General features: G+C 37.7%; 2 protein-coding genes across 5 annotated transcripts in view; one reads left to right on the forward strand and one right to left on the reverse strand.

Annotated features, from left to right (window-relative positions):
- Positions 1 to 13793, forward strand: part of LOC143904226 (uncharacterized) — a 470020-nt gene that overhangs the window by 154057 nt on the left and 302170 nt on the right. The window lies entirely within an intron of this gene.
- The window catches only part of Vn (membrane-bound neuregulin protein vein), a 320017-nt gene that overhangs the window by 127993 nt on the left and 178231 nt on the right, over positions 1 to 13793 (reverse strand). For all 3 annotated transcript variants that reach the window (XR_013258870.1, XR_013258869.1, XM_077418665.1), the window contains exon 2: positions 10374 to 10536. Coding sequence is in view for 1 of the 3 variants with exons in the window: in XM_077418665.1 (XP_077274791.1) it covers positions 10374 to 10536 (163 nt within the window). In the remaining 2 variants the exon portion in view is untranslated. The remainder of the gene's footprint in view (positions 1 to 10373; positions 10537 to 13793) is intronic.

A 13793-nucleotide genomic window follows, 5' to 3' on the forward strand; every position in this document is an offset into this window, starting at 1 on the left:
TATATATATGTATATTGTATAACTAATATTTTATTCATCATGCGGTCATAAGAACGAATTAATTTTACTTACACGCGTTGCTGCGGTTTACTGCATTTTGTCTCGGCCAAGCTAAGGGGATTATTCAGCAGCAGTGTTGCATTCTTAATATCAATTTGAATAAAATTTGTTCATATTCTCCGCGACATTTGTAATAATTATTTTACGCGACCATTATGCAGTGTGGTTCTATCGGATATAGGAGACAGAATTATTGGATGTATAAAATACGTTATTTCTCGTCGGCGACCAAAAGCGAAGTCAGTTCGATAATCTGCAACGGGGGTCAGAGCGTTCGCCATTGCCGTCTCCTTTGCCACCTAATCGTACATAAAGACGGTCTTTATGTTCGCCTTATCGTAGCCACGTGGTGCAACGTATGGATCCACGCCCACGGCATGTATAACGCTGCGATCAAATACGAGATTATCGTACCGGCATATACATTTTACAGGAAATCGGTGATTTAGAATGGAATGAATATATCGGCATAAACCACAACGATATCGTTTTCACAGTATTATAAATAGCTGGTATTCGGTATATCGGTATACAGGTCAAAATGCCTGCTTTTAGGAGAGTGCTGTAATTAAAATATTGCCAATATTTTCTAATGAGATATTCTAGTAATATTAGAATGCTTAGAGGAACACTCAATTAATTGCTCAGTCTGCATTTTTATTGATTTACCTTGAATCAAATCTTGATGACAGAGCCTTTTTAACAATTCCCGTAGAAATAAGACCGTAGAAATGATTTATAATATTGTTTACTACTTGTAATTCTCACATCGCTATCTTTATTTAGAAATTATTAATCGATTTAATTTCAAAGTTGCTTTGAAAACCTGTACTCGCCTTATTCAGTTTCCTGTCGTGAGTTATTTATCGGCCATTGACAACTTATAAATTGGATTGCTTCGCGACTTCGTGGAACTTTGATAGCTGTCGATAAATCCCGTTTAACCACCATGAGAGTCCAAGTGAAGAGAGAGAGAAGGCAGAGGAAAATAATTAAAATTGGCTCATTAAAATTTTCATACATGCAGATGCGTTATCCGATTGACGGACGTCAAAGCTAACGAATCGATCTGAAAACCGCTATAAATCCGAGAATTTAAATTGTTGTCAGGTGAAAATGCCTTACTAAAAATTTAAATTTTATCTAAAAATAGCATGATATTTATCTAGCGTGTCAGACGTTATATGAATTTATATTATTTTCACGCAGATTGCAGCTATGTAAACTAACAAACAAATATGTTTCTGACACAGACATTACGTTAACCATTTTTGAAAATTACGGACTTACATTGTTCTCAAACCGACGGGTTTAAATGATTGTACGTACTCAGACGATAGCAAAAAGAGAAGAGTAGAGAAAGAAAACGACAAATACGTTTTGCAATCACGCAATCACGTAATAGCCTGTAACGCGTAAAACAGCACGACATTGGATCGGTATAGTGCTAACGGAAACCCGATACCAATACGTCGGTCGTTAACAAGAAAATGGCAAGTTGGTTAGAGGCATCAAATTTCAAGGCCGTGAATTACATGACATTTTTCGTCATATTTGTTGCTCGAATTTCATAAAAATACATATAAGTGACATCTAATTAACTGACCGTAAAAAAATTTATTTGCGATATGATCTATGAATTTGATAGTGAATCATGCGTATAGAGAGAGAGATGCAGATCTATCAACCATGTCAGTTTTATATATATATATAAAAAAAAGATAAAAATGAAAAAAAGAATTATTCAATATTATTACATCTGCCTTCAGCATTGCTACAAATTATATTACTATTATTATTATTATGAGATAAAATATTTTATGTATTAAATTTTTGGATTTTATGAAAGATACGAACGATAAAACTTTTCAATTAAATCCTGTAGGAAATAAATTCATTAAATAAAATTGTGTGATACAACCTCATATGGACTTTAATGTTTTGATGAATTTCTTTTTGCATTTATTTATTTCCATTTTTATTTTCACGACAAGTGAGAATAAAGCAGAGATAAATATGTATATATATTATATCGACGATTAAAATATGTAAATTCGTTCCACATTCGACATCCAATTAGGTTGCTAAGTGACATAATTTGTTATAAAAAGAGATATAAATTAAAATCTAATCTCTGATTTTAAAAGTTGAATATTTTTTATTTCGCAGACTAAATTATTTAATTTACTTATTTCTCAATTTGTATTTGTTAAGATATGTCCAATTTGCAGTTCTTTTATTTCACTATTTATCGCTCAAATTAATTTAATAATCAAAATAGTCTAATAATTCACGATTATAGCAGCCTTGTCCGTAATTCCTAAGGAAACGTTAATTGAATAAGTCATACATCTCTCTTTCTCCAGAAGCGCATTTCTCCTCTTCCGTTCGGTATCATGATTATTTATCGGCGATGCCATTTACGCGTTTATTCCGCGATAGGACACCTGGTATATATCCGCGAGTCTCACGGTCTCGGTATTCAATGCCCGACGGCGACTACTCGCACCTAGGGAAATCTCTTTTCCGTTCACGCCATTACCGCGTAACGGTACTTCGCTATCTCGATGAAGTCAGTCGAGAGTCCTTGGACAGAAACGAGTCCTCGTTCTCCTTCCCCGAGCCGATTCCGTCCGCGGGTAGAGAAGGACCTCCCGTTTTACTCTTTTCTTGCGCTCTCTTTCGTCCGCAATCAACGTGCGACATCGCCGATTTGAAGGCGCTTCCTCAAACAACCCTGCTCTTACTCCTTGTCCGCGTCAACGTAGATTCCAGTAACGATAACAGCTGCAGTCTCGTCATCGTTCAGCTTGTCCCTTTTATCCCTCCGGTTATTTCGATTTCCACACTCGCGACTGTTCCTCCTCAAATATTGCTCGATATCGCGCGGAAAGAACGGAAACGTGATACAGAACATATACTCGATTGTCTCTCGTCCCAATCGGTCATTCGCCCTTTCAACTGACATTGTTTAAAATGTTCGACGCCATTCCGGCGGGTACTATATACGTTTCCTTCGGAGACTTCTATCCGGGACATTTCGTTCGCAATGTTAAAAAGCTTTCTACGGTTTCTTCAAAGCTTTCTGGCTAAAGTGCTGTTTCTCAAAATACTTTAAGAAATATTTGAACGAAACAAAAAGTTTTGAATACTAGGCGTCAGAGATTGACGATAATTTTTATTTTCATGGAATATCATTTTTTACTTGATGCATATATCAAGTCCATAAAATATCTTCTAAAGTAGAATATATCCGCGTTGGATCAGACATATCTCAACTTATACTACAAACGATAATACTTTTTTATAACCAACTTAACATCTTTTTAATGATGTTTTCATACAAATTCATAACAACAAAGATGATGGTTAAATTCACTGTTCATTTTTTGTTTGCAAGAAGTCAATTATGTTTTACGAAAGATTTAAAAAAGTTGCCAAGATAAACGCAGTCTTTGAACAATCGTTATTCCTTCCTTTTTTCGGCCTATCTAATTTTTCTCACAGATTCATTCAGGAAATAACAAATGTCGCGGAAGCGTCTCATTCGCTGATAAGGCCCGGTTACTTTCGTCAGCGGGTTTATGCTGTACCTCGACAGTGCTTAGGGATGACAAATTAGCGAGATAACTACTGCGGTCGGATAATAAACGCGGCCGACAGAACAACGCGCGAGATAATCCCGGAATAATTATCAAGTACGGACCGCGCGCGTATCGATCAGAAGATGAATGTACGCCCGCGTCTTTGCACGTATCGTGCAACGCGCGGCGCGGCGCGGCGAACTTTGTCGTTGTGTATCGAGCGTGCACGCGATTAATTACTAATAATAACAATTATCCGCGGATATTGCCACCGACGCGCGGGGGCTTCCCATAAGCGTCTGGTTACGTCAACGCTACGATCCCCCCACAATTCCACCGTCGTCGACGCTCTAATTTCAACTAAACGATTACCCAACTGATCGCGCCCTTTGATATAGCCACCATGCTTGCAGATATCAATTTGGCGTTAGGTAATTGCCGTACTGCTCTGCCCGTGTCTGATCTTACGAAAGTTACATAATACTAATAATTTAATAATATTGCTCGTTATGTTAACTTCACATCTTGATCGTTAAACTTTAATGGGCTGGAAAATATTATAAGTTTGCTGTCCTATGCTTTACGCTAGTATTTCTATATAATATTGAAGAACAAGTTTACATGAAATATTTTCTGTAGAAACAACTGATAAGAAGAGCAGAAAAGAGATACAAAAGAAGTTTTATACATAGAGAAACTTTGCTTGTTATTTTATGTAAATAATTTATACATATTGTTATACATAATATATAATTATAATTCTTTTCTAAAATTATATAAATTTTATTCAATTTTACTTTTTCGATTTTCTACATTTAACTTCGATTCTATTTATATCTTTTCCCTTAGTCGCAGTAATGTCTTTGAATATCGATTTATCATTTAACTCACAATTCGAACTCCCTTTCCTGTCGAAATTTTCGTCGGGCAGGCTTTCAAACTAATTGCGAGACGCGATGTTAGAGACAGATTAAGAACTCAAAGGAACGTGAAAAGTTGTGCCGAAGGACCTCGCAAAGGAATCCGCGCTTTTTCTTCGCCCGCTCCCGAACGCACTCTTCGGGTGCCTCTGATTTTCCTTTTTTCGACCTTTCTCTTCCCTTCTCGCGCGATAGCGCAAAGTTTTCTTTCCGTTCTTTACTGCGAACGTAAAACTCCGTTACGTGCGACATCAAAGCTGCTCCTCCGTCAAAGCGAATTATAAGCCTCGCGAAAGCCAGTGTCCTCAGAGATTTCAATTCAGGTTTGTAAGTTGAATACGATCTGGCGAGGCCCGGGATTCGATTTGAAGGTAACAATATTACGTCACGATCTCTCGATGCTTCAGGGTTAATTTCATGGAAATCATTAAGCCCCCGGCGTAAGGGACACCGTCAGATTCTTGGCTTCAATGCATTCGGAGCATCGTGTTCAGGCATACCGAGAAGGAGATCTTATTGAACTTGTTCGCATAGTTAGATGCGATTGTTATTTAGAACACGCTTGCGATACATTGAATCTATTTGCAATAAACTACCTTAACATATCAATATATATTTATATTTGTATGCAACTTTACAAAGCTTGGCTAATTCGCTTAACTTTTTTTGCATTTATTATTTTTTTCTACATTTTTTTAGGGAATTATTTTCACAAAAATTTGTTAAAAGATTTCTTTTTAGTGACACTGTTCTTTACAATTTTTGATTTAAATCAAAATTAATTAATTTTTATTAAATATTTATATATATATATATATATATATGCATAAACATTAATTTTCATTAATTATGTTTGGGCACATCATTTTTTTAACATTGTTTATTTTGGGAAATAATTTCTTTCAATTTTTCCATTTACTCTTGAATGCAATGTACGGCGAAATATGAAATAAGTATTTCGTATTACCATGTGAGTTTCAGAAAATAAAAATAAAAATGACAGTTGCTACATATAGAAATTCGATTTCCCACGGGAAGTATATCCAGATAGTATTTCGAAAACGGGAACATATGGGATTTGTCTCATTCTTATTTTATTTCTGAAACCAAATGAATAGAAAGCTCGTATCTTTTGACTTGAGCGTTGCTATCGTACATCCGCTTTGTTTTATATATCACGTCAGCGATTTGACAAGATTAAAGGTTTATTTTCGAGCCAAGTATCGGCGTTTGTCACCCGAAATTTCAATATTTCTCGCACTTGTTCGGCAGTTCTTGTTAAACGCGCGGGAGCTATCAGAGAGAAAGAAAGAGACGAAAGAGAGAGAAAGAGAGCGAGCGAGCGAGCGAAAGAGATTTACCGATGTATCGCGCGGACACAAAGGCCCGGAATATATTTCCGTGCCCGGCGGGACCATCATCTATAAAATACACGCCGCCCAGTCTAGACAAGCTTAAGCGGCGGATGACAGTTTTACGTCGTCGGTTATGCGAGCGGAGCTGGCCGACGACGCCGACGGCGCGAGCGGGGAAAGGAGGTCTATCGAGCACATGACTCGTATTAAATAGCGCGAACACGTTCGATTTTACGACACCGTTAATTGTATCCGGCAAGGATTACGGGGCGGATGACATTGACAGCGTGCGCGCACGAGAGACGCAGCATCCAGTCATCCCGTCGCAGAGAGACAGTATAATTGGAAATTACTGGGGAACATTCTCGGCACGGGGACATTCTCGTTTGGGGGGGGGGGGTGCGATGTCATAAGGCCACTACGGCACGACTCTCTTGCCACCGTGAAGATGTGACGGTCATCGGACTGGCCTCTTCTTCCACCGGTAGTAGCAGCGGTTCTTCACCCTCCGCGCCGGTGTAAAACGATGTCTTTGAGAGTCTCGCGGAATTCGTTCACGCAGCCACGCAGAGACTGCGTCTAATTTCTTTTATTTATCAATGAAGAATTATTTCATATCGTATTTTTATATATATTATTCAGAAATTTAGAACAATAATTCGCGTATCCCCGGAAGGGATGTTTCGTAACCTCGAAGAATTATGTAACCTCTCGTTAAGAACCGCTGTTTTATGAGATCACGATGTCGTTTCTTCGCGTTCCTTTCGTCTTTGTGTGGGTTCGACCTGACAGATAAATGTTCGTAGCGATATACTTTCCTTATTTTACACAAGATGCGGGCATGTGCAGTAATTTAAAATCAGAGATAGGAGAAACCATCTTGATATTTGTGAAAGACAACTGTCAATTTTGTTGCATACTAATCGATATATCCAATTAAAAATTATACATAGTCAATAACTATCAATTTAACGAACTTAAAAAAAAAAAACGCATGAACTTGTATCTTTTTCTTTAATTAACGGATTGTTAACTTATGGAAGGAAAGGTGAGTTTTGGACATTAAGTGCCAGAGACGCGGGATAAAAAGCTTGCGCGAGTCGGCGCGAGAGATTTGCAAGTTATTTGAGAAAATGCGTGCCGTGTAAGAGCGACTTCGGAAAGCGACGTGGTCTCGCCGAACGTGATCCATTTCCATCATGGCTGGGATATAACGGGTGGCTCGGTGAGAAAGCGCGAGCGGCGGCGAATTTATGGGCCGCTCTGAGATTATTCCGAGACTTACGCGCCGAGGAAAGGTGCATCGCGCTAAACAAATTTATGGCACGCTCGAGATTATGGTCGACGAGAAGTAGCTGGAGAGCTCCCCCGGCGAGTTTTCCGAATCGAAATTCTGCTCCCGTCTCAGCTGTCTTCTCTCTTTTGCCTTCGGATGAAGCCGTGCGCTTTCACGAAAGCGTCGATCACGGCAGGATATTCTCTCAATTTATTTTCTTTTCGTTAAAACTTCTCCTCGCTCGTAAATACATAGAATCTAATATGAGACTGATTCCTACTGTGACACATGCTGCAATTATATTTGGAAGAGGCGCTTTGAGTGTTTGCACTTTAAATGTTAAATATAGTTTCTACACATCTATGTAGATGTTTTTAAAATTAAAGCTAGAAATATCACATTTTTTAATCAACAGAATCTAATATATATATATATATATATATATATACAATATATGTAGGTCCAGAGGTATGTTCCGGGACTGTTTACGTTTTTTGAAATGTACAGTCCTGGAATATAACGCATATATATGTAATCAGATTCAAAAAACTGTCCCAAAAAATGCCGTAGGACATCAATTTTTTCCAGGACAGTCCTGGAAACTGCCAAATGTCCCGGAATATACCGATATCAAAAATAAAAGTCCCGGAACATACTTCCAGACCTACATATATATATATATATAATATATATAAGATATAAGATATCCTGTCTGTTACAGTTTGCATGTCTTTTGATCGTCATGCTGGAAAGTTAAAGTAACAGAATCTGTTTTAGTCTGATAATTTTTATCTTGCAAAGATCTTTTGTTGCTTCAAAAATGTTTCAATAACCGGTTATAGTCGTTATTGTACATATAACATGATGTCTCACGATACTATACGTTCTTTTCGAGGTAGCTCAACTGCTATCGATAAGTAATGTTAATCAGAAAGCAACGTGATTACCAATCATGATTAAATTTCATGATGATTGATTGTTCACGTATGCGCGGAGTTCAACGCAGATAGAAACTTGTGGAGAAAACAAATTTCGATAAACATTATTTATCATTATTGCGAATAATTCGCGAAACGCGATTAAATCGACATCTCGCAAAATATTCAGGAAAGTATGATGTATTATAAGAGTATAATAAGACGGCACAGCCGTCTCGCAATAATGCTGACTGAAAAGAGAGAAAGAAAAAAATGAAGCGGTTAGCAAGGTAGCGTGATTGCATAAATTGGTATCACGAAACCAGTTTCGTTTTAATCTAATGACTTAATCTAATATGTCTCTCTAATGTCAAAATAGCGCGCAGTGATGGCAATTAACGTCGTATAAATCAAAGGCAGGCACACATGCAAGTTTTAGCGATTATATCGGGCTCGCTTGTGATGATCGATGAAAAATGTCGCGCAATGGACTTTAGCTAATGTTGTGATTGATTGCAAACGGATGTCTCATTCGGTAGCGGCAATGCGTTCATATTACATTAAGCGGCGCGAGTATGTGTACGTTCTTATTGAGAACGTTCATTCTCGCGCACTTGTTGTGTATGAGCATGATTTCGATTTCGATTTGAAAAAATGATAAAAAAAATTATTTTATAGCTTCCAAGGCCCGTTATCATAAATCTGGAAGCATTTTTACTGGCACAAAGAAAATGGCTAAATAAATAAATAATTGTTGTACAACATAGTCGTTGCAAAGCATGTTACTTTTTTCAGCTTTTTAGCAAATTGCTATCGGTATAGGAACAGAAGCATAGAAGCATTCTGCATTTTCATGCAGAAAGGAAAAGATGCTAATTATGCTAATAATCCTAATAATATTGCGAGAGTATTTGCTTCTTAATGTTGCTTTTAGCATATTGTGCGCGAATAATATTATTATACCTGAAAGTCTAATAAGACACATTCGAGGTAATACAATAATATCTTCGAATTTCAATATATTAAAATGCAATATAATATTTGAAGAACGTCAGTTTGGCTCGTGGAAGCAATTTTGCGTACAAACATGTGTGTAATACTATTTTCTAAGATACACGAAAACTTATATATTGATTAAAAGATACTTTTCAATTTTTAACGGTACAGAGCGTATGCATAAATCTACGACGTTAAAATATGCAACATCGTACAACGCGGTGCGTAAGATTTCTCGGGACAGAACGCCTATGTCGCAATTTTCGCGATGACTGTTTTTTACGTTTCATCCGACTAAGTGCGCGAGGATTGGACGCGGGCTATTTTCGAGCTTACTAAACGCGAGCGAAGTTGTCGCGACTACTACTTACAATTCGAGTTCGAAAGCTCGTTAAAACTCATCGAACTGTGAGAAAAGCACACATTGCTTCTCTTCTTAACTCTCGTAGTTTCTTAACTCTCGTGACGAGCCGTACTTTGCCGTTCTTCATGTTTGTCTCGCAACTTACACATTGTCATCACGCGCACGTGGAAATAAATAATAATATTTTACTTAATTGACGTTGCTAATTATTTTGAAAAATTAGGGGCACGCGAATTAATATGAATAAATAAATTAAATTTGATTAAAAGGTAATCCCAATAAATGATTGCAGTGAATGATTAAAATGCTTATTTCCTTTCAATATGCGTAAATAATTTGAGATACTTATTATCCCTTTTTTGCTTTAAACATGAACAAAATCTAAAAATTTATTTAAAAGCGAATTCTACTTTATATTATTTTTTAATTATAATTTGTTAATTATATACTTTTCCATTTCCTTTTATGTTTTTCTCTTTTTGAGAAAGCTCTTATGTGTTCTTGATTATAAATTATTACTCTATTTTTCATTATTCCATTCTACATATTGCGTCTCCACAAGGTACATTATATTCCAAACGCTATCACAAAAGCTATGTTACGAGTGAACGTTAAGAACCGCTCAAATCCGTTCTATCCTACCTAATAACAAAAACTACTCTCAGGCAGGCATCCAATAGTGTATCGATAGCGCTCGGAGTTGGGGCGGGTGTCGAGCTAGAACAACGTACTCTCTGCTATTGCGGATATCTAGAATTAACTGCTCGCCGTTGTCTGAATAGTTTCTCCGACGTGTTATTACGGAGAGGTTGCCGAAAGCTGAGGGAAAGCGGGGGGAAAGGGGGGGGAGCAGAGAAGCCGCCATGAGCGTGCGGTTAATGGTAAAGTCGGTCGGGCTCACCGTTTGTGCTGAATCCTGAGGCCTCTTCGGGGGTGCAGCGGTACACCGTCCTTCAGCCAGTGCACTCTCGGGGGCGGCGAACCCCTCGTTCTGCATACTAGCTTCACTCTCTCCCGTAACCTCGCTATCGAGTCCCTGAGTTCGGACAACGTTACTTCTCGCACTGAAATCAAAAGTTACAATCTCGTTAACGCCTCGTTGCATGCTCGCGCACTTTCGGGCGCGTTCCCGATATACCAGGGAGTTTTAATTAATTCACATAATATTTAGGCTGTGAGATATTTAAATGATGTTCCGCGGCTATGAGAGACATCTGTATAATTAATAATTCATAAACTCATTAAAGTTCCAAAGTTCCAAACAGAATTTCAGTACGATGTTAAGCTGGTTTTGGACGATACAGAATTCTCTTAATATTATTAATATAATATTAATAAACGGTTTTTTTTCATTACACATCGAAAATTGTGTACATCAATGTACGCATAAAAGAAAGCGAAAGAAATTATTCCATGTGCTTGAAGTTTTTCGAAGATGGGCGATACGTGGTGACTCGTGTACGCGAACGAAATGAAAAAACAGCGGAAACAGCGCGTTTTAGCAAAAGGTATGGTGCAGAAGCAAGCTCTTCCTTTCGACAACCGGATATGGCTATCCGTCGATTTTGGCAAAGGCTGCCGTGTCGCGTTTCGGCCAGAGGCTGTGCAGCATATCGATAGCTTGGCTACCGAGTATCGATTTACTATTTCGTTGTGTTCTAAAATGCCATAGTGTAAAAACGATCTGCGGGGAAACATACATTCATACGCGTGTAGGAGTGTGCATATGTATATGCGGATCTGCGTCACGAACGAATATCTCTCACAAACTGACATAACATTCTTTCTATTGACATTCGGTAAATCGTATATGAAAAATACAAGAGCAAATGTAGATATATGTATTTATTAAAATTGTACAGGAAACTCCATCATATTATATAATAACTTTTTAAATATCCAGAATACAAGAGAGAGAATAAAGAATTCGATCTACATAATTACAATCTAGACTTATCTATTCGTAATTTTTAGTCAGTTAAAGTTAAGTGTATAACAAACCACTAACAATTAACTCTTTTCGTAAAAATTTCAAATTCAAGTACTTGGTAATACCATTCAATATTTGTATAAATGAGAAATAAGGTTTTTTATGTAATCGCAATTGCCTGAAGTTCATATCTTCGAAAGCGGAATTTTTAAATCTCTAATTATTCATAAATTGTCGCTATCACGATATTTTTGTCAAGAAAAATTATCTCGCAAATTAGATTTTAAAAAATATGCTTAAATGGATAAAAGCGAAGGGAACTTTATGACGCCTTGTATACGAGCTATTACGTATAACTTTTTTCCGACGTAAAATATGATCGTGCGAAACAAAGCGACTCGACACTCGGATATGGGGTATAAATGAAGAGAAAAATTTGCGTTGATAAAAACGACGGCAGCGTCCTATCCCGAGATCGCGTGATTTCAAAGGTACGATATAGAATTCTCGGTGAAAGTACAACGGGGGGACGTTCAATGAGTTCTCGTCTATTATATTCATGTCGCATGACAGGGAATGATAATAAGGCGCCGTTAGCAAAGATTTCTTTGTTATACTTTACGTGGCGCGGGACGTCGCCGTCGGCGTTTGATTTATTATGTTTTCACGTGCATACGGCAATCCCATTCGCTACAAATATATATTTCTCTTCGTGTCGCGTTTAAATAAAACTGATGTCGCCCCGCAGATGCGTTTGAGAAATTGAACGTGGATGAAGTACCCTGTTTTTTTTGGAAGGGGAGGGGGGCAAAGACCGAACGCTTGACCCCGCATCGCTCATCTCGTTGACATACTAACTGATCGACGAATAATTAAAATGGCGAATCGTAATATCGTAAATCGATAATTCGATCAGCGATAAACTTTCCGACCGAACTGGGTTAGACTTCAAAGGGGTTACCTCGGATGTTGCGCACGCAATGAAGTTAGAAATCACTCGAGTTTCCTCTAAATCAAATTGTACAATCGCTGACTAAGCAACTGGAGCAACATAGTGTTGATCTTCTGTAGTAACTTATTTGCGACAAACTGACATAAATGCAAGTCCTCCAAAATTACCGCTATTTAAACGCGCCGAGCTAAAATAGGTATTATCTGTATATTTTTAGCGGTAATTGAATTGGAGAAGTTACAGTTATACGCTCCGTTGTCGTCGTTGCTCGGATATTTGCTCGTAAATTCGCCGTAGCGCTTTGTCGAAGGCGTAATCGATAGCGTTCGATTTGCATAACAGATTCTTCACTTAATTGGAACACGACACGCCTACAATTCCTTTGATTTAAATCAGTCGTCGTACACCGCGAAGGAGAACGGAAAATGTTTTTGCGATGAAAACAACACTTTTATATATTATTAACGTTACAAATGTATCCATTCTCTAATGACAAGTAATTAAGTAGGATAAGTGAACCAGTAAATGATCAATCGCTAAAATATATCAACGTGGAATTTATATTTATTTTAATGATTACATAAAGGTAATACCGTCATATTACTCCAAATGCGAGAGCATGATGTGTTTCTCCATATCATTCTACGTGCGGTATTATATTAAAATCCGTTAATTGACAAATCCCGTACGTCATATTTAATTATCTTCTCTTATTTTCGATACGATACAGATTATGCATGATGGGATATGCGTGTGTAAAACTTGAGTAAAATGCGCACGACGCGGAAGCGTCCACTATTTATTCACAAACGTCGCGTCGGCGGAGTTCTCGCTTGATAGTTAAACACATTACAACTACCATTTGCTCACGGCGAACGTACCGCGACGCGACCGAAAACTATGCGAGATAATTGCATCACGTTGAAGTTTATCGAAAACACGATGCGACCTGATTATCTTTGACGCGATACGTCGCCACGGAAAATGTCTACAGCGTAGAACGTTTAATATGTCGCCCGACGCGCCGCATAACAGACTTGCGACATATGAAATACAGAATATTACGGGACGGCTCTGCGAATGGAGTCAGCGGTTTCGCGTCTCAGAGCCCTATTCGGAGCTTATTAACATCGTAATGCGAATGCACGTCATTTTAGCTAGACCATCTTTCGGTTAGGTGGCGAAAAGTGATATACGAATTCTGACGTTCGTTGCCGAACATTAAATCGTTAAAAGCTATCATTTTAATGTCTATATATGCCTTTATACAGACGAATAATTAGGTAATTAAATATTCTGACTATTGGAGCAGCAAAGTATGAGACCGTCAGAAATAGAATTTAACATTTCTATCCTGTTGCAGGAGGGAAAATAGAAGATAATTAGCTTCTATTAGTTAATTATTTACTTTATAAAATATCTCAAGTTTATACAAAAGT

This window comes from Temnothorax americanus, unplaced genomic scaffold (genome assembly GCF_048541705.1).
Source record: "Temnothorax americanus isolate GAGA-0224 unplaced genomic scaffold, ASM4854170v1 Scaffold5, whole genome shotgun sequence".
Lineage (NCBI taxonomy): Eukaryota > Metazoa > Arthropoda > Insecta > Hymenoptera > Formicidae > Temnothorax > Temnothorax americanus.